The 22,372-nt window shown below is 63.0% G+C and overlaps 3 protein-coding genes across 5 annotated transcripts; 1 reads left to right on the forward strand and 2 right to left on the reverse strand.

Moving 5' to 3' along the window:
* Positions 1-1,074: 1,074 nt before the first annotated feature.
* THBS3 (thrombospondin 3) lies at positions 1,075-11,373 on the reverse strand. Of its 2 annotated transcripts, XM_032845061.1 has the most exons (23): positions 10,797-11,373; positions 9,552-9,758; positions 8,750-9,006; positions 8,534-8,636; positions 7,754-7,780; positions 7,453-7,535; positions 7,317-7,368; positions 7,044-7,192; positions 6,664-6,804; positions 6,415-6,492; positions 5,882-6,034; positions 5,571-5,681; positions 5,199-5,306; positions 4,779-4,938; positions 4,428-4,546; positions 4,254-4,306; positions 3,803-3,996; positions 3,476-3,654; positions 3,318-3,366; positions 2,952-3,148; positions 2,550-2,722; positions 1,482-1,621; positions 1,075-1,393 (listed from the first exon to the last, which is right to left on the reverse strand). In XM_032845061.1, exons 1-23 carry the CDS (start codon positions 10,873-10,875, stop codon positions 1,335-1,337), a joined length of 2,871 nt encoding a protein of 956 aa, XP_032700952.1. In that variant the 5' UTR covers positions 10,876-11,373; the 3' UTR covers positions 1,075-1,334. The 2 variants fall into 2 exon arrangements, with proteins under 2 accessions (XP_032700952.1, XP_032700953.1); XM_032845062.1 differs by lacking the exons at positions 7,453-7,535; positions 7,754-7,780; positions 8,534-8,636; ... (1 more) ...; positions 9,552-9,758; positions 10,797-11,373 and having other exon boundaries at positions 7,324-7,366.
* A 731-nt stretch (positions 11,374-12,104) lies between these two features.
* On the forward strand, positions 12,105-16,624 carry MTX1 (metaxin 1). The gene is made up of 8 exons (XM_032845094.1): positions 12,105-12,238; positions 13,229-13,298; positions 13,417-13,496; positions 14,956-15,048; positions 15,222-15,404; positions 15,534-15,610; positions 16,042-16,196; positions 16,283-16,624. The coding sequence occupies exons 1-8, from the start codon at positions 12,158-12,160 to the stop codon at positions 16,495-16,497; spliced, it is 954 nt and encodes a 317-aa protein (XP_032700985.1). The 5' UTR covers positions 12,105-12,157; the 3' UTR covers positions 16,498-16,624.
* Positions 16,625-16,967: 343 nt separating this feature from the next.
* GBA (glucosylceramidase beta) lies at positions 16,968-21,073 on the reverse strand. 2 transcript variants are annotated; one of them, XM_032845106.1, is made up of 11 exons: positions 20,993-21,073; positions 20,491-20,578; positions 20,073-20,264; positions 19,822-19,968; positions 19,417-19,550; positions 19,029-19,201; positions 18,555-18,792; positions 18,026-18,250; positions 17,490-17,653; positions 17,206-17,322; positions 16,968-17,114 (listed from the first exon to the last, which is right to left on the reverse strand). In XM_032845106.1, exons 1-11 carry the CDS (start codon positions 21,017-21,019, stop codon positions 17,009-17,011), a joined length of 1,611 nt encoding a protein of 536 aa, XP_032700997.1. In that variant the 5' UTR covers positions 21,020-21,073; the 3' UTR covers positions 16,968-17,008. The 2 variants fall into 2 exon arrangements, with proteins under 2 accessions (XP_032700997.1, XP_032700996.1); XM_032845105.1 differs by having other exon boundaries at positions 20,073-20,297.
* Positions 21,074-22,372: the final 1,299 nt, after the last annotated feature.

A 22,372-nucleotide genomic window follows, 5' to 3' on the forward strand; every position in this document is an offset into this window, starting at 1 on the left:
GGCAGCTGGGGTTGGGTAGGCACATGGTGGCGACCAGGGGACTGTATGTGAGGGGGCGTGCTGGGGGGGGAAGTACGAAGGGCAGACACGTTTGCGGCACAGCGCACGTGGGGCCTGGGGGTCCGGCCCCTCTGGAGGCCCTTTCCCCCCACTTGCGTCCGCCTTGGGAACGGTTCTCGGTCGCGGCGAGTGCAGACAGGACAAGGGGCGTTCAGGACGCCTCGGAGCCGCGGGGCTGGAGGGCGGCCGGGCGGAGGCGAGGGGGGCGCGGCTTCGAGCGGGGCGCGCGGGTCCGAGGGGCGCCGAAGCCCCCCACCCGCCCGCGGGAGAAAGCGCGAGCATCGAAGTGGGCGGCCCCAAAACTTCGGCCCCGGCGTTGCCAGGCAACAGCCATTCAGTCGCGTTGCTGGGACACGCGTCACCATGGCGACGGCTCCGCGCCGCGCGCTCCGAGTATTTAAAGAGCCCGCGCGCGCCGCGGCTGGGTGTCGGAAAGCGGCTTTCCCGGCCCGCGCGGCCTCCCCTCCGGCCACCACCCTCCCCACCGCCCCCTCCCCCCTCGCCCAGGCGCCAAGTCTCTGGCCTCCAGCTGGACCCAGCTCCCTGGCGCGACCCCGGTTCTGGGGCTGGCCCGGCAGCAGGCGATGCGGAGCGGGATCCCGGGCCCCGGGCGGGCGGGAGGGACGGGACGCGGTGCAGTGTTGTTCTTTCCCCCGCCAATATTGCACTCGTCCCGGCCTCCGGCCCCCTCGGCCCCCCGGCCTCCCTCTCGCCCCGAGCGGGCCAGCTCCAGCCCTCCTGGCTGTCGATCCGGACGACCTAAGATGGACTGGAGTGTCGCCGCCGCCGCCGCCGTGAGTGAGTAAGTGGGTCTGGGAAGACTTAGCCATTTTCCGGGCCGGCCCCTCATCCTTCACCTGCCCCAATCCAGCGCCTTCCTCCTCCACCCGCCCGCGCGCAGCCAAACTTCTGTAGAGCTCCAGCTTTCATCCTACCAGCCCCCTTTCTCACCCGCTCGGTTCCTTCCTGCTCCCCACACTGCTGTGGAAAACCCCTAAAAGAAACAACAAGCACTAGCTTAGAAAACCACCGGACCTTTATGGCAACGTGCTGTTCTCTTTCCTGGGGTTAGTGCCTGAGAAGAAGAGCCCTTGAAAATGTCCCAACTCCTGAACCGTGGGGTCACCACCTTTCTGGGGCGGAACTCCTGTGGGTGCTGGAGGAGGGTCTGTGTTTGCTTGAGTGGCTGTAAGTTAGACCCCAGGGTCTCCAGGATGGACCCCAAGGCCAGAGGGTCTAAAATCAGGATTCGGAATCCCGCGGGGGCCGCCTCTTCACACCCTTCCCTGGAGCAGCTGCCTCCGGAACGGCTCAAAGTCCTCGGGCACCGTGTCTGAGGTGGAGAAATGACTGAGGTCAGAAGATAGGACCCTCCCACCGGGGCACATGGAAGGTCAGGCCGATGGGGTCTGGAGCCTCACCATTGCATCGATACTGGAGATTGGACCAAATGATGTTTTCTTGAGAGAAGCAGAATACGCCCAGACGGCCTCCCCGCATGGCTGTGTCAATGACCACCCCAGAGTCCGCCACCAGCTGAGGACCCTCATAGAGCTTCACCCTGCCCAGGACAGGGGTGTCCGTGGGTGCTAGGAGGCCAGTGGGCACTGGGCCATCAAGCCCAGGCCCCTACTCATCCCCAACCCCCCTGAAGCTCACTGGGCCAGAGAGAGAACGGAAGGAGGGAGAGGGAGGAAGGGAAGGGAAGGGGAGGGACAGGGTGCTTTCTCAGGCCTGGGGCCCCTGCCTCTTTGTCAGCCCCCTTTGCATCTCAAAGCACCAGCCGCATTCCAGGCGAGGATTGGGTTGCCATGACAATGAGCACAATGGGCTGGGGGGTGAAGTCACCCGCTTCCCAGGCTCTAGTCCCCCCTCCCTCACCCCCTGCCCTGGCACCCTGCAGCCCCAGGCACCTTAAAGGGAAACCAGCCCAAGTCCCTGGACCCCGGGCTCTTGCCATTTCCCCTCCCTTCCGTCATCCCTGCTGACTAGGAAGCGCGCAGGGGTGACCACAGCGCCCGACTGAGAAGTCCTAGCCCTACTGCTCAGAGGTGTGCAGTCTGGGCCTCGGTTTACTCTTGGGCAAATGATGACCCCTTCAGGGTCAGACATGGTGATGGGGTGGCTTCTGGGATGTACCACGGAAGGGGCCAGAGGGGAGGGCCTCTCCATGGCCTGTCCTGTGGTTTGCAGGCTCCCAAACACGCCCTCACCTTACAGAAGGGAAATCGGCCCTACACCGCCTGTGGGTCCTGGGGAGCACGAGCCCTAGGGCCCAGAGCAGGGCTGAGGCGGGACATCCGTGGTGGAGGGCAGAGAGGGAAGCGGCCCCAGTCCCAGTCCAGGGCCCAGGGCACTGAGGAGCAGAGTGCAGGGGCAGCCCGTGGGGAGTCCCAGCTGAAGGCCAAGCCAGGCCAAAGCAAGCCAGACCGGGCCTGGGGTCCATCCCCCCCACCCCACCCCCCGCAGGGCTCAGCCCCTCCCCTCACCGGATGTAGCCCACTTGAGGCCTGTGCAATAGCTGCCAGCGGTAGGAAGTCTTGTCCCGCCAGCCCACGTTTCGGGGGTCAGTCCACAGCAGCCGGACCTGATCGGGGGTGTGGCCAGTATGCCACAGGGCATTCCGGAGGTGCTCACCCGGGCCTGATACAGACGTCACCGCCTGGAGAGTATTGGCAAAGACAGAGGGTCAACCATGGGACCCAATCAGCAGGCTGGTAAGCACAGATGGAAAAGGAAGTCAAGGGGGGCAGGAGCACGTTCTGGAGTCCCCTGGAAGCCAGCCTCCAGGCCAGATGTCTGAGAAAGAGGGTTCCCACTCAGGCAGTGGGGGAAGCTCGGGGAGGCTTGGGGTGAGGGCCCTGGGCTGGGGGCTCTGGACGGCTGCCCACCTTGAGCTGCAGCCCTGGCTGCGCGACAGCCCGGAAGGGTGTGGCCTGCCAGTAGGTCTGCTCCGTCTGCTTCCACATGACCACGTAGAAGCGGCCGCTGTCCTGATAGCTGAAGAGGAAGCCTGCGTAGTCGTCATCAGTCACTGTGTTCACGTGAAAGGTGCCTTCAAAGTCCACACCGTTGAAGGCCGTGTAGCCTGGGGGTGGGTGGGATCTGAGTCAGGGGTGGCCAAGCCACTAGTGGCCCACGGGGCAGTCGGGGTGGGAAGCAATGCCTGTGAGATGTGTGCTCAGCTTGGCCCCTGCCCCCTGCCCCTGTAGGGTTCCTCCAGGTGGAAGTGTTGGAACCGGGTGCCCCGTACATACCCACCGCCAAGCCAGGGTCACTGTTCATGGTCTGAACGATTTCCATGCCCTGGGGGAGTGCAGGAAAGAAGAAAACCCTGTTCCGGGGACACAGCCCCACCAGGGCCCCACCTGGTGGCCTGGCCTGACAGCCCCTGCCCAGCCCATGGCTGCAGTACCTGGTTGAGCACGACCCAGTTTGGGTCAATCTGAGCATCTCCCTCAGGGTCCAAGACGACAGTCTGATAGGCCCGGAAATCCGTTAAGGTCACCTCTGCACTCTCAGGGCACACATCCAGGGGGTCGGCCACTGCGTCATTGTCGAAGTCCTCCTCACACACATCGCCAACGCCATTGCCTGGGCAGAGCGAGGCCAAGGGCTCAGGAAGGCCTGGCAGTGGGCTCTGGACACCACCACACCGCCCATCGGGCCTTGCCTTCCTGGCTTAGCCCCAGTGGCACCTGCCACCCCACCAGTGCAGGCCTCTGTGGGACCCCGGCCTTACCATCTGAGTCCTTTTGATTGGGGTTGGGTACAAGGCGACAGTTGTCAGGACCTGGAGGCACGTAGTCTGGGACCCCGTCATTGTCGTCGTCCCCATCACACTCGTCTCCGAGTCCATCGTTGTCTGAGTCTAGCTGGGAGCTGTTTGGCAGTTCTGGGCAGTTGTCCTTGGTGTCCTGATGTCCATCCCCATCGCTGCCCAGAACAGGCACCAAATAAAGGCTCTAAAAGTACCACGTCCATCCCCCATCTTCTCAGAAGTCAGGGGTGTGCCCCACAGCCAGCCAGGTGAGGAGAATGTCCGTCCAGCAGCAGGAGTGGAGGCTAGACTTGGGGGAGGGGCTTCCTGCTCAACAGGAGTGGAGAATCAAGGCTAAACCATGCAGGAAACAACGTACCACAAGAAAGTAAAGGAACCCGGGGAGGACCGTCTGTGTCTTGGCCTGCCCTACCTGTCCTCGTTGGTGTCACAGACGTCCCCCACCAGGTCACTGTCGGCATCTGTCTGAGAGAGAGAGATGCCTGTTGTCTCCACCTCCTGATAACTCCGCAGACGGGGCCGGACCACTTCCCACGGGAAGGGCCATGGCCTCACCCCAGGGCCCTCCCCTCCCCAGCCCCAGTACCTGGGTAGGATTGCTCATTTCAGGGCAGCTGTCACAGGCATCTCCCACCCCGTCCTCATCCCTGTCTGTCTGCAGTGGGTTAGGGACCTTAGGGCAATTGTCCAGTCCGTTGGGGATGCCTATGAGACATGCAGGGGACACAAGCCTGTCGCTACAACAGGTCATGCTGTCTTCTGGAGCTGGCGTCCCATGCAGAGGACACCCCCTAGCCCTCTCCTGCCTCGCCCTGCCCCCCTTCCTCCCATTCCCAGGGCGCTTGGCCCACCCGGGCCACCCCTGTGGTGCTTAGACCGCCCAGCCGTGCCTCCTTCCCACTGCTAGGGCCTCCCAGTCCCCCAGCCCCAGTGGCACCATCTCCATCCACATCATTGTCACATGCGTCCCCTTCCCCGTTGCCATCCGTGTCCTTCTGGTCATTGTTGGGGACGTTGGGGCAGTTGTCACAGGCATCCCCGAAAGAGTCTGTGTCAGAGTTTTGCTGGTCCTTGTTGGGGAACAGTCGGCAGTTGTCCTGGGGTGAGAGGAAGAGTCAGGCCACCCTTACGCCCCTGGGAACCTACCCACACCCCGTCCCTGTGTCCACGTCTGTAGTCATGCTGTGCCCACCCAGCCTCCACAGAATCCATCTCATCTTGGCACAGGGTCTACGCCCAAATGGGAGCCCTGGGACCCTTTCTGCAGCGCCGCCAGAGACCAAGAGGGGACAGGGTTATGGGACAAGGCATAGAGAGGAGCAGAGGAGCCGCAAGGGACAGGGCCACCAGGAGCCACCTCCACGTTCTTGATCCCGTCCCCATCAGCGTCATCATCACACTGGTCCCCCACGCCGTCGTTGTCGGCGTCTTCCTGCCCAGAGTTGGGTGTCAAAAGGCAATTGTCCTAAAGGTTGGGGAGGAACCCAGATGGGGTTGTGGCCTGCCCCAGCCTGGGCGGCTCAACCCTGCCCATCTGCTCCACCCCTGCCCCAGCCTGGATGCCCACCCTTGCCTGCCTGCTCTACCCCTGCCCGCCTGCCCCAGCCTGGGCACCCACCCCTGCCTGCATGTTCCACCCCTGCCCCAGCCTGCTCACACCTGCCTGCCTGCCTCACCCTGGGTGCGCATGACTGCCCACCGGCCCCACCCCTACCCACTGGCCGCACACCTGCTTGCAGTGCTTATTGTTGTCCATGCACGGCAGGGCCTGGTCCGGGTAGCCATCGATGTCCGTGTCGGTCCCACATACGTTCCCGTTCCCAGCCCAGCCCACATTACACTGGGCCACAGGAAGAGTAGGAATGAGGGCCAGGCCTGTTTCCTCAAACCGGCCTTTTCCTGCTCCAGCCCTTGTTTTCCCCAAGTGGTTCCTGGGCCCCTTCCCACACAGGCCCCCATCCCAGGCCCCATGCAGGCTCACAGCCTGACCCCCATTTTCCAAACCTTCCCTCTCCCTCCCAAGCCCCAGGCCCAGCTCACCGCGCAGGACACTGCTCCGTTGCGCTCAAAGAGACAGTGCGCGTGGATGTGGCAGGGGCTGTGGGCTGGGCTGTGGCAGGTGCGGGCTGGGAGGCAGCCCTGGCTCTGGTTCCCCAGGAAGCCAAGGCGACAGGGGCCACACTTGAAAGAGCCCTGAGAACCAGGAAGCGGCATGTCAGGGAGGAGAGTCAGCCTGCTGGGTACCCAGGACCCGGGGCTGTCCTGCCCAAGGGGTGTGGGATGGGCGCTCCTGGCCTGACGCCGACTAGGGCAGTCATGGCCCCTGGCCTCTCCTGGCAGCCTTGCGGGTGTCTCATAGCCCCAGCTTCCAGGTGGTGACACTAAACCCCAGGAGACCTGCTACCAGCCACCATAAGAAGCAGAACCCAGGTTCGGAGCCAGTATGAGCCACGTCAGGGTGGCCTGCCCTGAGGACGAAGGCGGTGTGGCAGGAACTCCGCAGTGGCGCGTGCGCCTGTGTGTGTGTGGCCGCACGCCCCACTCTCCGGACACACTCCAGGCGTGCGGCTCACCACGGTGTTGGTGCAGATGGAGTTCGGGTCACAGCCACCGTTGTTCCCGTCGCTGCATTCATCCACATCATTGCAGACCTGAAGGGGCAGACTCTGGGTGAAACCAGACCCACAGCCGGGCCCCTCCCACAAAGCCAGCGCACCAGCTGGTAGCCCCGTCCCGTTTCTCACAAGGACCCCGTACCCAGCCCAGAAGCCCCTGGTCCCCGCAAGCCCCAGACCTCATCTTCACGCTCTGGCCGAGCTAACCTGTTTGCTGGCACGGGCGTAGTCGATGCCCACACCGGACACCCGAGTGCCCTTATAGCCGCGAGGACAGGCTTCACAGTGGAAGCCAGGCACAGTGTTGATGCAGCTGGCCCCAGGGAAGCAGGGGTCAGCGTGAGCACACTGTGGGAGAGACAAGGGGGCGCTCAGGACCCTGTCCATGCTCCCACCGCCTAGCCTCCCTGTGCTCTGACCCCCACCCCCGGGCCCCCCGGCCCCCCAAGTGGCCCTCCCCATGCGGCCCCCCGCTCTTTGCACGGGCTTTGTGCCCCCCTCCTCATTTCTTTCCCTGTCTCCAAGCATCCGCCCCGCATCCTTGGGCCTCTCTCAACTCTGCGCCCTTCCAGGCGGCCCTCCCCCACCTCATCGATGTCCGCACAGTGAGTGCCGTTGCCCTGCAGGCCTGGGGGGCAGGGCCCGCAGCGGTAGCCGGGGTACTCGTACACTTCCATGCAGTCCACGCCTCGGAAGCAGGGGTTGGGGCTGCAGTGGGAACGCTGCTCGTGGAAGCCTGAGAGGTGGGCATGGTCAGAGCCAGCCACAGCGGGCTGTGCCCCTCCGCAGAAGGGGAGGCCAAGGCCGTGAGGTGGGGAGCACAGGGTGCCATCCGGAGCCCACCCCACACGCCCACTCACCGCACACCTGACACTCCATGATGGCGTTTCGGATCAGAGACATCTCCTTCACCTGGCGGATAGACAGATGGGGCGGTCGGCTCCTCGCACCGCCCCACGCCCCAGCCCCGTGCCAGCCCCACCGGCGAGCTCGAACCTGGTCTCGGATGTCATCGCGCAGCCCCACCAGGATCTGGTTGAACAGGGCGAGCTGGGTGACCAGCGCCTTGGTCTGCTCCCCTGTCGGGGCCCCAGGTGCAGAGAGGCTCAGAACCGGGCCCCAGCTCTCGTCCCTTCTTGGGGTCCTGAGTCCGCTCCTGCCCATGCTCCCCACCGGCCTTCAAACAAACCCCAGGCCTCTCCTGGCTAAAGGGGCCTTTGTCTCCTGCGGCTCCTGCCCAAGCCCCGAAGCAGCTGCCCCGGGCTCCTCCCCACCCGCCTCCCAGGGGCCTGCTCACCTAGGATGGAGTGGAGTGCGCTGGTCACTGGAGAGGAGAAAACACAGAGGGTAGAGATGTGAAGAGGACCAGGCCAGTGAGAAGGAGGAAGGAAAAGAGAGGCAGGAACAAAGGCCTAGAGGAGTCCTGGAAGAGGGACAGGCAGTTGGATGGTGGGAGGGCAGAGGCGACAGGCAGGCAGCGACAGCTCTCCCCACGGGTGACCGACCCTGAAAGCGGGTTGCCTCACAATCAGAAGCCAGATGCCCCTGGGTCCCAGGCCTGGGAGCAGCAGAAGGGATCCAAGTCTGTCCGCTCCATTTCTGCGCCCCCTCCCCCACCCAGCTTCTGGGAGAAGTGGGCGTCTTCTGTCGGTAAGGACCTCTGAGCATCCCCGTCAGAGACACCAGGCACATGGACCATGCTCAGAGAGGCCGCTGGTAGGTGACAGTCGCGGATGACAGCTAAGAAAGACCCAAAGACCCTTCTCTGGGTCGCCAAGAGCAAGCAGTGAGCTGTCTGGCCCCCACACAGAGCGCTCGGGAGTTCCTTTCTTCTCCAGTCGCTCTACTTTCCCAGCTACCCGGGCAGGTGGGGGCCCCTGAACAGGGAGACTTTTCTGACCCAGGCCTCCTGGGATGGCCTGTAACCACAGGCGAAGGAGATTGGGGGTAACAGCGTCTGAAGCCCCAGGAATCAGTGAGCCGAAGGAATGAATGTTAAGGGGGAAGCCAAGGAGATGAGGGTCAACAAAGGCCACAGGAAGTGATTCTGGGGTCTAGAACACCAGCTCTGTGTTACCTGCACTGTGGATGGACTCGTCCCCCTGGAATGGACACTCACTCAGGGCCCCCACCCGGGCCATGGACCCGCCCAGAATCATTTTCATAGATTCCACGAAGCCCTGGTGGGGGGAGGGCGGACAGGAGCAGAGTGGGGTGGGAAAACCCGCCGGGTCCTCCTCCCACTGCTGTGAAGGCCGTGCGAGGAACTCAGGGGCCCGTCCTCCCAGCTCACCTGCATCCTCAAATATGCCTTCTGTCCAGTCCGAACCTCCAGCCCGTCAACCTCGGCAGGAGGAATGGGGGCCAATGCAGGGAGCCCAGAGTGCTGGTCTCCCAGTTTGCAGTCCACGTAGAGCTGCAGGGCAGGGCTGGGTCGGGCGGGACCGCGGAGCCGCAGGAGAGCCGTGTGCGTGCGCCCGTCGGCCAGGCCCGCCTGCTGCAGGTTCACGGCGTGGACTCTGCCATCCTCCCGCTGGTACCGCACCAGCACTGCCCAGGAGGGGAGGTCAGTATGGGTCCTGTCCCTCATCCCGTCTCCCAACTAGGGTTCGGATCAACCCTTCTGGATCTCACTCCCGTTGGCCCCTTGCCTGCGGTGTATCTCTCCCCACCTTGTATGTGACAGGCACACAACAAATACTTTTCAAACTGCTTCGGAGACTAGGATGTCCTTAGTTTTCCATCACCCTGTCCCTTGCTAGGGTGCCAGCTGGTTCTGTACCCACTGGACTGTGCCGGGGAACTGAGGGACTGCCGTACACCCTCGCTGGGACACAGAGACCTCCCTCCCCCTCCCTCAGGCAGCCCCGAGTACAACACCCTCTCCCTGCAAGTATTAGGCCTTGCTCTATGGTTTGGCCTCCCGGTGCACGTCCTAAGCACCCCATTCCAGGTGCCCCTAGTGCCTGTGCACAGCTGGATGGGCCCATGAGCCCCCACAGAGGCCGAGGAGAATTAAGAGAGATATGGAAGTGGGAACGAGAGAGAGTGCTCAGGGGGTCATCAGTGCAGGAAAGGAGATGCCCACCAGTCACCTTTGTTAATTTTGCCCACAACTGAGGCCTCCAGCCATCGTGTGTTGTCCTGGCGAGAGTAGAGGCCAAAGAGGACACCACCCTGCTTGGGGGGCAGGCGGAAGGTGGACAAGAGGTAGATGTCAGCAGCAGTGAGCAGGGCTGCCCGGATCTTCTCCGCCACAGCGGTCATCTGCCGAGACTCGCCCACAGTCAGCAGGTCAATCACTGGCCAGGCGAGGATTATCAAGGTCAGAGAGCGGGGTCAAATGCTCAGTCTGCCCTTTCCCCTGAGTCCTGGGGCGGGCCGTGGAGCGGGGAGCATCCTTCATCACTTCCCCCACCCCCGCCCCTAGGGGGCAGCGCTAGTCACCTTCCTGAAATTCAACCCTGGTCGCTATCAGAAGACAAGGCGCTGCGCCTCCTTTCCCTCAACATTGCTGAGGGCCACCCTCTGGGAACCCGAAGGGCCGGAGGCTCTCTTGGAAACAGAACCAGCGCCCGGCCCACTCGAGATGCGCCCACCAGGTGGCGCAAGGGAGCCACTGTGCTGATCGCACGCCGAAGCCGCACCTGGTGCCCGCAGCGCACAAATGGAAAAGCAGTTTCTCTTGAGGCGGCTGGGTTTGGCTCATCCCACACCCAAACGCCCCTCCTCCCCGCCCCCGGGGCTCCGTGCACGCACGCTGGACGAGGAGAGCTGCCCACTGAGGGCTCTGACCCTCTTGCTGTCTGCCTCTCCCCCACGGGAATGTGGGACCCGGCTCCTCTGCCTCCTGTGTCCTGGCCAATCTGTGGTTTCCCTTCCAGCCAGTGATGAATCTGTGCTTCTGTCATCTGCTCCAGCTACCTCTCCCACACCCGCAGGCCCATCCCACAGCCAGACCTCCGGGAGAGCCCAGACCTCTCGGTCCCCACCCCCACCCTGTCTTGGGGCAGCCGGCAGCCCCGGGGATGGAGAAGCCCACCTTTGCCCTGGTCTCCTGGACCCTGGGGTCCCTGCGGAAGCTCAGACACCAACCCAGCCCGGGCAGCCCTAGCATGCAGCTCCTGAGCTCTCTGCCCTGGCCTCAGGCTGACTCTGGCCAGTTCCTGCTCACCCACTACCCTCTGGTGTTCACCGCTTCCCTGATGGCCACAATTTCACGGACTCTTCCCTCCTGTTCCATTTCGGGACTCTCCCCTTGCCCACATGTTTCCTGCTACTAGGCTGAGGGCAAACAAGGGGAGGCCGAGAGGGGTGGAAGAGGATGGAGACAGGCTTACCCTGCAGGTCCTGACTGGCAGATGCGAAAGTGCAGAGGAGGAGAAGAGCCAGGGCCCCCCGAAGTTTCTGCGTCTCCATGCCGCTCAGCTGGCTCACTACCCCTGGCAGGCAGGCGGCTGGGAGGGGAAAAGGCTAGGCGGAGAGAGCAGGAGCGGGGGGCGGAGGGACTGGAAGGGGGAGTTGAAGGGGGGGGCCAGCAGGCGGGTGAGGGGGGGCTGAAACAAAGAGCCGCCAATCAGCCTGGAGGCATCCCCAGCTCCGTGATCCAGGGCACTGGGGAAGAGTCTGAAGGCCTTCCTGCCCCCTGCCTCTCCCTAACGGTCCTCTCTCCCAGGTGCCTCGCTCCCTCCTGCCCTCTCGCTGCGGGGGGCCACTACCGAATGCTACTGTTTTCTGTACGTCGCGGTCGCAGAAGGCAGGAACCCCTGGCAGGGGCAGGGCCAGGCAGTGCGCATTATCCCACAGCTTGGCAGGAAGGGATGCCAAGGGAGGGGTGGAAACTAGCTCGCTGTTGTGCCCAGGGGATGCCCACATGGCCTGAACTTTGCTGCCCCGACGAAGCAAGTGCTCTTTAGTGTTGGGGGTCCCCTGACACGTGCCTCCGTCCTGGGAACGTGAAGGCCTCCGCTGGGAGCTGGAGGGCCGTCCGACATAGCGGTCAGAGAACGGGTCGGAGGGAAGGAATCAGGAACGAGCAAAGAGCCAGCGGGGCCAGGAGTAAACCAGGGGACAGGCCAGGGGCCGGGGCCAGACTGGGAAGACTGGGGGGGGGGGGCGACGGGTACTGGCGGGCAGGCCGTGACCCGGACGAAGCGGAGGGGCGCCTCCGTTCCCGTTACCACGGCAACGGCCCGCGAGCCCCACCCCCTCCCAGGCCCCAGCCCGACCCGGCTCCGGCCGCCGCCGCCCCTGTTTTGTTTCCATGGCGACAGGCGGCGCGGGGCCGGCTCCAAACATAACGCGCTGTGGAAAACATGCGGCTCGGGGGACCCCCCCCGCCCGCGGCCCCTGCTCCGGGCCGAGCCCCGCGGGGCCCTGGCAGAGCCCGGGCCGCGTGCACGGCTGCGAGAAAGCTCGGAGCCGGCGCCCAAGACCCGCGCCGCCAGGACCCGCCGCGCCGTCGGGGGTCCGGGACTCCCCGCAGCCAGGCCGCCCAGCCTCCGCGCGGGCCCGCCGAGAACCCCTCCCCCCTTCGGGTCCCGCCTCTGGAGCCCGCGGCGGCCGCCCTCCCCCGAAGCCCTCGGCCCCGCCCCGCCCCGCCTCGCCGCGCAGCTCGCTCGGGCCCCCGCCTCGGGCGGCCCGAGGGGAGGGGCGGGCGGAAGCGCGGGGGGAGGTGCTTCCGGGACAGAGGGCGGGCAAGATGGCGGCGCCCATGGAGCTGTTCTGCTGGTCGGGGGGCTGGGGGCTGCCCTCAGTAGACCTGGACAGCCTGGCCGTGCTGGTGAGGGGTGGCGCCGTTGCTCTCTGTTGCGCTCTGGAGCACTGGGGCGGGAGCCGAACTGGCCGATCGTCCGAATTTCGCTAGGCGCCTCCGCCCGGGAGCACTGGGAGAAACTGAGGCAATTTAAGATTTGTGTGTGTGTGTGTGTGTGTGTGTGTGTGTGTGTGTGTGTGTGTGCCTGGCGCACATGGGCTCAGTGCCCTATGGCCTGACAGCCTAGGTTTTGTGCAGCCACAGCAAGAGGCTTGATCGGGGGTTCAGGAAATGGGTGTTAGTCCTTGCACACCCATTTACAGGCTGTGTGACCTTGGGGCGATCCCTTCTCGTCTCTGAGCGCTGTTTCTTCATCGGGAGGTTTACTGAGCCTGGACGACCTCAGGGCTCTCAGGCTCGGTATTCCTGTCCCCTCCCCCTCCCCCTCCTGCTCACTAAACAGCATTTCCTGGTTTGTGTATTGCCGCCAAGCTCTGTGGAAAGAGCTTTCCGGTCAGAAAGACTCGTTCGCCTCATTCACTCACCCCTTCCTTTAATAAGCAGGATCAGGCCGCTTCCAAAACCACCCATTGGCATGCAAAGATGAATACGACTTGGTTCCTCCCGTGTGGTTGTTCAGAGAAAGGCAGACACGTTTGCAAGTAAAGCCAACGTGTTCAGGTACTAAGGCTTAAGGAGGAGCAGGCCACAGAGACTCCTAGAGAAGGACATGGTCAGTGCTTCCAAGGAAAGGAATACACGGTTAGGAAGAACTTAGGAGGCTCTGTGTACATCAAGCAGATGGCAGGAGAGGAGACGGGGGAGGCTTTGACTGGCAGACCTGTTCACCATCTCTCTCAGCCCTGTGTTGCCCATTGTGAAAAGGGCAGCTGTAACGTCCACCTCTTCTTTTGTGAGGCAAGTACAAAGCCTAGCATGCAAGGAACTCAATAAATGTTCTCTGTCTTCCTGATTCCCCTGTTGGGGCCTCTCTGCCTTCTGCTTCCTTCCCTGCAGACCTATGCCAGATTCACGGGTGCCCCACTCAAGGTGCACAAGATCACCAACCCCTGGCAGAGCCCTTCAGGTACCCCGTGTTCCTGGGGGTGAGGAAGGGTGGAGCAGGAGGCGGACAGGAATGTGGTGCAAGTCCGTATGGAAAGGCAGCTAAGAGTTTGGTGGGTGTCCTTTTTTTTCAACGTCAGGAACTCTGCCTGCCCTGCGGACCAGTCATGGAGAGGTCATCTCGGTACCACACAAGATCATCACCCACCTTCGGAAAGAGGTAGGTGGCTCAGGTAGGGGGGCTGCCAGTGAGAGCAGCTCAGTCATTTCAGTGCAACACACCTTTATTGATAAGTGCCAGGCTAGAGGCAGGGGACCCAAAGCTTCAAGGAGCACGTTGTCCAATGGGGGAGACACACCCAGAGCGGCTGAGCGCAGTAAAGCACTAGGCCGGGCATGAAGCAGGGGCGCTGGGGATGCATCCCAAGGCACAGTGCCTTTTGCCTGCTGGGCAGGGAGGGAGAGGCAAACAGGCTGATGACACAGGGAAGAGAAAGGCGGGTGGCTCAGATGAGGCCCTGAGAGGTGGCTCCTGTCCTTCTCACAGGACCAGGTTGGGCTGGATATGGGGCTTGGGATGGACAAGACTTCAAGCCAGCACGGGGAAGTTGAGGGAGTATTACAAGAGGAATAGAGATACCTTGAGTGTGCTTTTTCCTCTGTCCTTGACTGTGTGACCTTGGGCAAGTTCCTTCCTCTTTCACGTCTATAAGTTCTTTGTTCATAAAGGAGGGGGCTTAGGCAGAATGTTTTCCAGTGGCTCCTCTACACTTGTCAGAAGTAGTGCGAAGTAGCGCCCTCCTCTTCATTTCTGCTTTCCCAAAGGTGAAGGAGCTGGGGAATTCCCTGGAGGCTTGGGAGGCAATGGAGAGAGGGGAACCAGGTAGAAGGCAAAGTTCCGGGCAGGGACTGGACCACCACCCTGAGTCCTTATGAATGAACACAGCTTTTCCGGTTTCCAGAGTGTTCTCCTAACACAGCCACATTGAGAGAAGAGTCTACAAGGGAGAAACTGAGGCTCAGAGAAGTTTGGGGGTATTTTTTTGAGGATCATGTTCCAGAGGTTATGTGGGGACAAAACTTGCTCAGGATGTGGAAGGTGTTGCTGAGGACCAGACACTGGAGCCTGCAGCAGTGTGTGCCAGGCTGAGTACACATGGGGTGTTGTTAGAACATGTGTGGTGGCGCCCAGGCCACAGAATGAGATAGAAGAAATAGCCCCGGGCACTGAGAGAACAAGCTAGGGGGCCTGGGGCTGAAGATAGCATCCCCTAGTTCCTGAGGCATGGACGGAGGCCCACACGGCCTCTGAGCTCTGCTGTTCCAGCCCTGCGGTACCTGGACTGGGGAAGTTCCTGTCCGAAAGCTGCCGTCAGCAGGCAAGCTGCCAGCTTTCCATGGAGGCTCCGGGAGCTGCTCCTGGTTTGTGGCTGGGCCTGCCTTTCTCCCCGCAGTGGGCGCCCGACCTTGATGGCCAGCAGGCTTTGAGGCCCAGGCTTTCCGCCAACAGCAACAGGCTCCTGGCCAGGCCGGGCAAGGGGGCCTCAGCGGGAAAAGCTGCTTGCTCTAGCTCTACTCCACTCAGAGGCCATGAGGGTGGTCCCAGGCAGGATGCCTCACTCCTTGGGGACGTGCCCTGGAGCCTCCTGGTGTCCAGCTCACGGGCATCTCATCCGCAGAAGTACAACGCTGATTATGACCTGTCGGCCCGGCAAGGGGCGGACACCTTGGCCTTCATGTCTCTGCTGGAGGAGAAGCTGCTCCCGGTGCTGGTGAGTGCGCCCAGACCTCCCAGCATCTGTGGCCAGTAAGGTGGGGGGTGCTGGGGGGGTGTCAGGGACACGCACGCAGGCACACGGAGCCCGGGGGCAGCCCAGAAGCCCACCGTAAGTCAGGCAGCTGCACTGGCTCAGACCAGCTTCATCCTTCTGCCTCCCCAACCCAGATACACACTTTCTGGGTGGACACCAAGAACTACGTGGAGGTGACCCGGAAGTGGTACGCGGAGGCCACACCCTTTCCCCTGAACTTCTTCCTTCCCGGCCGCATGCAGCGGCAGTTCATGGAGCGGCTGCAGCTGCTGTGCGGGGAGCACCGGCCCGAGAGCGAGGAAGAGCTGGAGAAGGAGGTACGTCTGGGGCGGGGGGCTGCTGCCGGCCAGGAGCCCCAAAGACGATGGTCAAGAAGGTGGGGGGCAGCCCAGCACGGGTGGCGGCTCCGTCCCGCGGCCACGAGCCCGCCCGTGTGCCCCCTCCAGCTGTACCACGAGGCCCGGGAGTGCCTGACCCTGCTCTCGCAACGCCTGGGCTCCCAGAAGTTCTTCTTTGGAGACGCGTGAGTCTGTCCCCGGGGGAAGGGAGAGGGTTTGGGAGGGGATACGGGTTCCGATGTCGCCACAGGGACTGGGGTGGCTCAGGCGCCCGACAGGAGGTCCTAGGGACAGACACTGGGCCTGGTGACAGTGGGGCTGTGTGTGAGGTGGGAGGGCTGCCAGGCCTGGCGGGGAGGGGCCCTCAGGGCTGCGGGGTGCTCAATGTGCCCTTTATGCAGCCCCGGGATAGAGTCCCATTCAGGGCCGGGCTGGCGCCACCCAGGGAACCCTCCCCAAGCCAGGTCCGGAGCCAGCCCCAGAACCGGGTGTCCGCTCCTCCCCTGGGGGCCCTCTGCTACCAGAGCCCACGTCCAGGGGCCTGCTGTCCCCCGCCCCGTCTGTCCCCGCCCCTTCTGCCTCAGTCTCTCTCCTCCGGCCCTTCTCTCGGCTCCAGCCCTGCCTCCCTGGACGCCTTTGTGTTTGGCTACTTGGCGCTGCTGCTCCAGGCTAAGCTGCCCAGTGGAAAGCTGCAGGCCCACCTGCGGGGGCTGCAGAACCTCTGTGCCTACTGCACCCACATCCTCAGCCTCTACTTCCCCTGGGATGGAGGTGAGGGGCACGCAGCGGCCTCCCCGGGAAGGTGGGCAGGGGTCTAGGACGAGCCCCTGTGCCCATCTTCCTTCCCCGGTCCTCAGCTGAGGTGCCGCTCCCCCGCCCGACGCCCGCGGGCCCGGACACGGAGGAGGAGCCCAACCGGCGGCGGAACCAGATCCTGTCCGTGCTGGCGGGCCTGGCGGCCATGGCGGGCTACGCCCTGCTCAGTGGCATCGTCTCCATCCAGCGGGCGACACCTGCTCGGGCCCCGGGCACGCGGTCCCTGAGCATGGCTGAGGAGGATGAGGAGGAGTGACCTGTCCTCACACCTGCCCCCCGACCCCGGGACTGACTTTTCTACTGTTGTACATTCCAGAGGCCCCCGTCCTCGGCAGGGCTAGAAGTGGGAGTGCCCCTCCCAAAATAAACCACACTGACCGGAATCAGACCCTCTCTTGGTGACGGGGCCACTGTCTTCCCTAGCTGGTATGTAGGCGGTGGCGTGGGGCCCGGCCCTCCTCACCTCCTCCCCTCCCCAGCCGCCCCCCCAGTCCCAGCCTGTGTTTGCACAGACGGTGAGCTCACTCTGGGCCCCGGCCCAGTTTCCGTGGAGCCGGCACACAGTGCATGGCGGGAGTGGAGGGCGCTGGGGCTTCCCTTTCCTCCCTGAGGGGCCTCCCCAAGCATCGGCCAGGGGGAGAGTGAGTCACCCAAACCACTGCTCCGGGCTTACGTCACCTATGCTCAGCCCAGCCCGCCTAGGTCCTCTCAGCCACCGACAGTGTGTGAGCTGGCTGTACCCCTTTAATGCCCACACCCAGGCTCCGTCATGGGCGGCTCCACAGGTAGGTGTGGATGGAGTGGCCCGGGGACAGCGTCTCCACGAAGCCCACGCCAGGGTCCTCGATGGTGAGAGGCACATCCTTCGGGGAGCTGGCAAAGGAAGGGCAGAGAAGCTGAGCCCTCAGCCTGCCAAGGCCACCGTCTGGCCCCCCGCCCCCGGCCCCGGCCCCGCTGCTCTCACCGGTTCAGCACCACCACAACCGCAGAGCCATCGGGACGGGTCAGCGCCACTACATCCAGGCTGTTCTTCTGGCTGGCCAGCAGCCCCACTCTCCGGGAGCCCTCGGGAATGAACTTGCTGAGGTGGGAGCAGGCATCGTCAGGTGGGGCCCCTCCCCCTTGCTGAGAAGTCACCCCCCCCCCGCACACCCCCAGAGCCAGGGCTGAAGCTGCGCGCTCACTTCCCGCCCTGCTCCCTTCCTGCCTGGGGTGGCGGCGTGGGACATGGGGCCGCCCTCCCCTCACCTAAAGTGCCCGAGATGATAGAACATGGGCTGTTTGTAAAACGTGTCCTTGGCGATGTCGACGATGATGGGACTGTCCACAAAGTTGCGCACCCAGTTGGGCCCCCCTTCTGGGTTCAGGGCCAGGTTCCAGTCGGTCCAGCCGGCCACGTGGTACAGGAGGTTCTGGGTGGGAGTGGGGCAGAAACAAAGGCTCCACATGGGGTCCCCAGACCATGTCCTGAAGGGTCGCATGAGGAAGACAGATGGGGGTGTCCCAGGCCAAGGAGGGGTGCTCTGCACCCTCACAGCGTGGGAGGGCAGGGTGCTGGGGACGGAGGCATGGGATGAAAAGCTGAGAAACCGAGGCAGGTAGGACCACCCGAGACCCCGGCGTGAGGAGGAGGGGTAACGGAGTGTGCCTGTCTGGGAGGGAGGGCACGACAGGGAATGACGAGAACCCAAAATTTGCCCCAAAGAGCAAGCCAGCGGGGGATGGTTGGCTCAGAGGCCAAGAGGGCCTGCGGAGGTGTGCCCGGCAGGGTCCTGGGGGCTCACCGTGATGATGCTGTGACTGTATTGTACTCCCCGGTCCCAAGAGCCCAGGCGCACACTCTGCTCCCAGAACTTGGAGCCCACACAGGCCTCCGAGGCGAAAAGCATGATGTCGGGGAAGAGGCGGTGTGTCTCCCCCAGGGTGGCCTTGGCTGGGGCCAGGAAGTCCAGGTACCAGTGCACGGCCACACCGTGCACGTACTTAGCTGCCTCTGGGTCTGCCAGCACCTATGCCAGGAAGGGCAAAGACTCCTGGGGAGAGTGGCCACTGAATCTGGGCCCTGCGTGGAGGGTTCTGGAAGCAGCATCGGGGACCAGAGAAATGGGCAGTGGGATGCAGGCGACTAGAGGGGCTCCAGGTGACAACCCTGGGGCCCTGGGATCTAGGGGGTCAGCACCCCAGGGGAGCCTCTGGGGTGCCTGGCTCCAGCCCAGGGAATCGAGAGCTGGAACAGGGAAGACACTCGGCGCCAGCCACCTGGATGCTAGATTTGGGGACCACCGGGACACCGCGGGGGGCACTGGACCTTACCACCTGGGCCCAGTGCGGCAGGAGCAAGCGCTGGTCATCCAGAATGAGCAGACGGGTGTCGCGGTGCGTACTGTTGGCAAGGGCGGGACCCAGGTCCCGGGCAATGAAGTCTCGCTGGTGCTCAGGCGTGAAACCCAGGCACTGGAAGGGGTACCCACTGAGCAGCCCTGCCGAAGGCTCGTTTTCTGCCGTCACTGCCCAGAAGTGTAGCTTGTGCTCTGCATAGACATCCAGGAACCTGGCAGGGCAAAGGGCACGAGTGAGCCTGGCCAAGAAAGGGGACCAAGACCCTGGGGGATCAGGAGGCCCATCAAGACAGGGGAAACGGACAGGCCAAGTCTGAAAGGCCCAGGAGGTAGAAAAGTGATCTGAGCAGTCCGAGCTGGGGGTGACCCAGGTCCAGGAGTGGGGCAGAGATGAGGGTGTCCCAAGAGGGGAGCTGGTCCAGACCCTATGGCCTTGCGGCTTCCTTACTTCACAAAGTATCTGGCCCAGGTCTGGTGGTAGATATCCCCAGGCTGACCCTTGAGCGACCCCTTCCCATTCATGGCCCCATTGGTCTTCAGCCACGTGGGTGATGTCCAGGGACTGGCAAACAGTGACACGGGGCGCTGGGCCAGCGCCAGAGCTTGGTGAATCAGGGGTATCTGGAGACAGTGGAGGTGAGGAGAGAAACTGTGAGAGCTGGAATATGGACAGACTGGCCCGACCAGTGCATCAGGCCTTGCCATGGGCCCCCGCCCTGCCCCCCCACCCCAGGACACAGCACAGCAGGGGCCAGGCTCTGTGTCTCTCCGTGCCCTGCTCTGGCCTGCGGCTCCGCAGCCAGCAGGCATTGACCCCACCAGGTCCGGGAGCCCACCTTCAGCTTGAGGTCCTCCTCGGGGAGGCTGAAGTCTCGTAACTGGAAGTCATCAGGGGTGTCATCGTACGTGTAGGTGCGGACGGAGAAGTCACAGCTGGCCATGGGGACCCTGATGATGTTGTACTCGATGCCTGCACAAAGAAAAGGCCAAGACAGGAGGGTCCAGGTCGGCAGGAGAGTGTGTGACCCGGCCTACCCTCAGTCCTCAGTGACGTCCGAGGCAGGCCCAGGAGAGCCCGGGTTTCTGAGCCTCGGCATCCCTAAACACTCAAGGACAGGCAGGTCGGACACTTACTCCACGGGGCACTGAGGGAGGACCCACATGTGGAATGGGTGGAAGTCGTGGTCAATGGAAAGGTCGAAGGGTCCACCACATTCTCATCTCGTCCCCCTCCTGCTCACCTTCTTCAGAGAAATAAGATTTGAGCAGCAAGTTCCGGGCATCGGGGGACAGGGCGAGGATGTTGAGGGCAGCAGCATCTGTCATGGCCCCTCCAAACCCCTTCACCTTCTGGAACTTCTGGTCTGGCTGCAGGGTCAGCAGGAGCCCTGAGAACATGCACAGGGAACAAAGGGTCTCAGTGCCCAAGGAAGAAGGTCGTGGCTGTCACTAGCATGACAGCTCTGGGGGGACCCCAGCCTGTCCTGGTCACCTGTGCCCGTGCGGTTGGCCTGGATGGTCCCCAGACTCCGCTCCATCCGGCGTCCACTGCGCGTGCTCTCGTAGCGGCTGAAGGTGCCCGGGGCCGGCAGGGTCAGGGGGTCAAGAGAGTCACAGTACGTGGCGTTGCAGACACACACCACCGAGCTGTAGCCGAAGCTTTTAGGGCTGCAGGGCCGGGCACCTGGGTGGGAGGGAGCACAAGCGGAGGCCAGGGCTGCAGGACGAAGACCGAGAAGGGACACGCTGGTTTCAAAAGTCCTCTCGCTGTACCCCCACCCGTGCCTGGTCTCAGTCCCTCCAAAGTGGTTACTCGACACCTCCTGGTGCTCTGGTACGGCAGAAGGCGACCAAGGACCACCAGGCAGGAGGAGCCGGGGGGCTGCCTCCCGTCTCCGTGACTCGCTCACCTGATGCCCACGATATCACCTGAAGGAACAGCAGTCCCGTGAGGCGGGCAGCCCTGACACCCGCCCTGTCCAGAGGCCGGGAACATTCCTGAGAACAGAATGAGGAGCGGCTGGGAGGCAAGCCCCTCTCCACGCCCCGGCTCTCTCCTGTGGGCTGGATGCCCACGGTCTAGTCTCCCGCCGCCCTCCAACAGACACCTGGCTGCTGCCCACCCCAACCAGGACCCTTCTCTTCCCCTCTTCCCACCGCCTCTCCCCCCACCCCTCCCTCCCTCCCTCTCTCCCTCCCCCCACCCCTCCCTTCCTCCCTCTCTCCCTCCACCCCTCCCTCTCTCCCCCCACCCCTCCCTCCCTCCCTCTCTCCCTCTCTCTCTGCCCCTCCATCGAAGAGCCGTGATGGCCTGGGTCGGAGGAGACCATCATTCCCTGAATTCCAGGGTCCGGATGGCCAGGACTCCAGAAGTGGCGTGACAAGACCGATGGGGAGCTCGGGCCCACTCACTCCTCTGGGAGGACTTGAAAACTCCATCAGCAGGTGAGGGGCTGTGGGGTTCCAGCCTCGGAAGAATGCAGGATCCACTAGATGAGAACAGGGATGCAGGTCCCAGCCGCAGCTGCAGACCCGGAATTCGTCCTGCAGGTTTAAGTCGGGCAGAACGGGGCAAGTGGGTCATGTGACAACTATGGGCACATCACGTGACACAGGAAGTGAGGCAACTGCAACCATACTTGTGAAGGGCGGCTTGCTTCCTCCCGGCTGTCCGCGATTATTCACTGTGAAACTGCGGGAGCCACGTGTGGATGACAACCTCAGGAAGAATCTGGACCAGAGAGCGGAGTGCACGGTGGTGTCACGGCGCCCGAAGCCCAGAGGACGGGAGCCACAGCAGGCAACTGCTTCCTTGAGAAATAAAATTTAAAAAAATCCTTAAGGAAAAAAAAGGAATACCTAACGAAGATGGGGCTCCTGGCCGGCGCGGTGGGCAGGGCGTGCACCTCTCGATCTCGGGGTTGTGAGTTCAAGCTCCATGTTGGGCAAGCTTACTTAGAAAAAAAGAAAAAAGAAGAAAAAAATTAAAAATAAAAGTAAAGTAATACCAATAAAGGCGATACTAATAAAAGCAGGTTCAGCCCCAGGATGCTGGGAGACGGCTAAGGTACAGTTTGCCCTCCAGAGGTTCTACGCAGATGCTTCCAGATAAACATGAGCTGACAGGTGCTCATGGTGGGAGTGACCCAGGAAGGCTTCCTGTAGGAGAAGAGGCAGAAGAGCAGGGAGGATGGGCCCTGGGCAGAGGGCCTGCACACCTGGAGGGCAGGAGTCACCAGCATCAGGCCTCTTGGGCCACGTTTTGTCATCAGATGAGGACTGTCATGACTGGTTTCCCTTCCGCCAGAACAGGGAAGTTGTGAGGTTCAGAAACCAGAAAGTGTCCACAGCTGTGTCCTCAGTGGACGTGAGCAGGGGGTTGTCCACGATGGTGGCCAGGGACCACCATGCCTACAATACAGCGGGAGCGTGGAGCCAATTGCTCCTCTGTGAGACGAAGCAGGTCGCCCCCCCACCCCCCATCCCCGCCGCCGCCGCCGAGGGTCACTCCCGGATCTGTAAGCCAAACAGCGCCTGGAGCCTGGAGCTGCTCAGGAACTGCTTCTTTGTGGGGTCTTTGGGCTTTTTAAATTATTTCAGGGAAGACTTTCCAGACACACTGCAGGCACAGTCGGTTCTTTCTTCTAGATTCGGAGAGCACCGAGGCCAGCCTGGGGGGGCAAGCTGGGTTGAGCCCCAGCTCCGCCAAGTACTGGATGTGCGACCTTCGGTCACCGTCTCAGTCGCGCTGGGCCATACCCACTGCCCTCGGGATGGGAAGCCCGACGCCGT

This window comes from Lontra canadensis, unplaced genomic scaffold, assembly GCF_010015895.1.
Source record: "Lontra canadensis isolate GAN:19392208 unplaced genomic scaffold, GSC_riverotter_1.0 scaffold160, whole genome shotgun sequence".
Lineage (NCBI taxonomy): Eukaryota > Metazoa > Chordata > Mammalia > Carnivora > Mustelidae > Lontra > Lontra canadensis.

Coding starts and splice junctions, on each gene's coding strand:
- GBA (XM_032845105.1), bottom strand. CDS start 21,019: ATGGAGTTTTCAAGTCCTCCCAGAGGA. Junction 19,969..20,072: donor GGCCAACCGCACGGGCACAG/GTGACCAGGACA, acceptor GCATGTTCTCAG/GGCTCCTGCTGACCCTGCAG. Junction 19,551..19,821: donor ATCTTATTTCTCTGAAGAAG/GTGAGCAGGAGG, acceptor TTCTTTGTGCAG/GCATCGAGTACAACATCATC.
- MTX1 (XM_032845094.1), top strand. CDS start 12,158: ATGGCGGCGCCCATGGAGCTGTTCTGCTGGTCGGGGGGCTGGGGGCTG. Junction 13,299..13,416: donor CCCCTGGCAGAGCCCTTCAG/GTACCCCGTGTT, acceptor TTTCAACGTCAG/GAACTCTGCCTGCCCTGCGG. Junction 13,497..14,955: donor TCACCCACCTTCGGAAAGAG/GTAGGTGGCTCA, acceptor TCTCATCCGCAG/AAGTACAACGCTGATTATGA.
- THBS3 (XM_032845061.1), bottom strand. CDS start 10,875: ATGGAGACGCAGAAACTTCGGGGGGCCCTGGCTCTTCTCCTCCTCTGC. Junction 7,536..7,753: donor CGCACTCCACTCCATCCTAG/GTGAGCAGGCCC, acceptor GGGCCCCGACAG/GGGAGCAGACCAAGGCGCTG. Junction 7,369..7,452: donor GCGATGACATCCGAGACCAG/GTTCGAGCTCGC, acceptor TCTATCCGCCAG/GTGAAGGAGATGTCTCTGAT.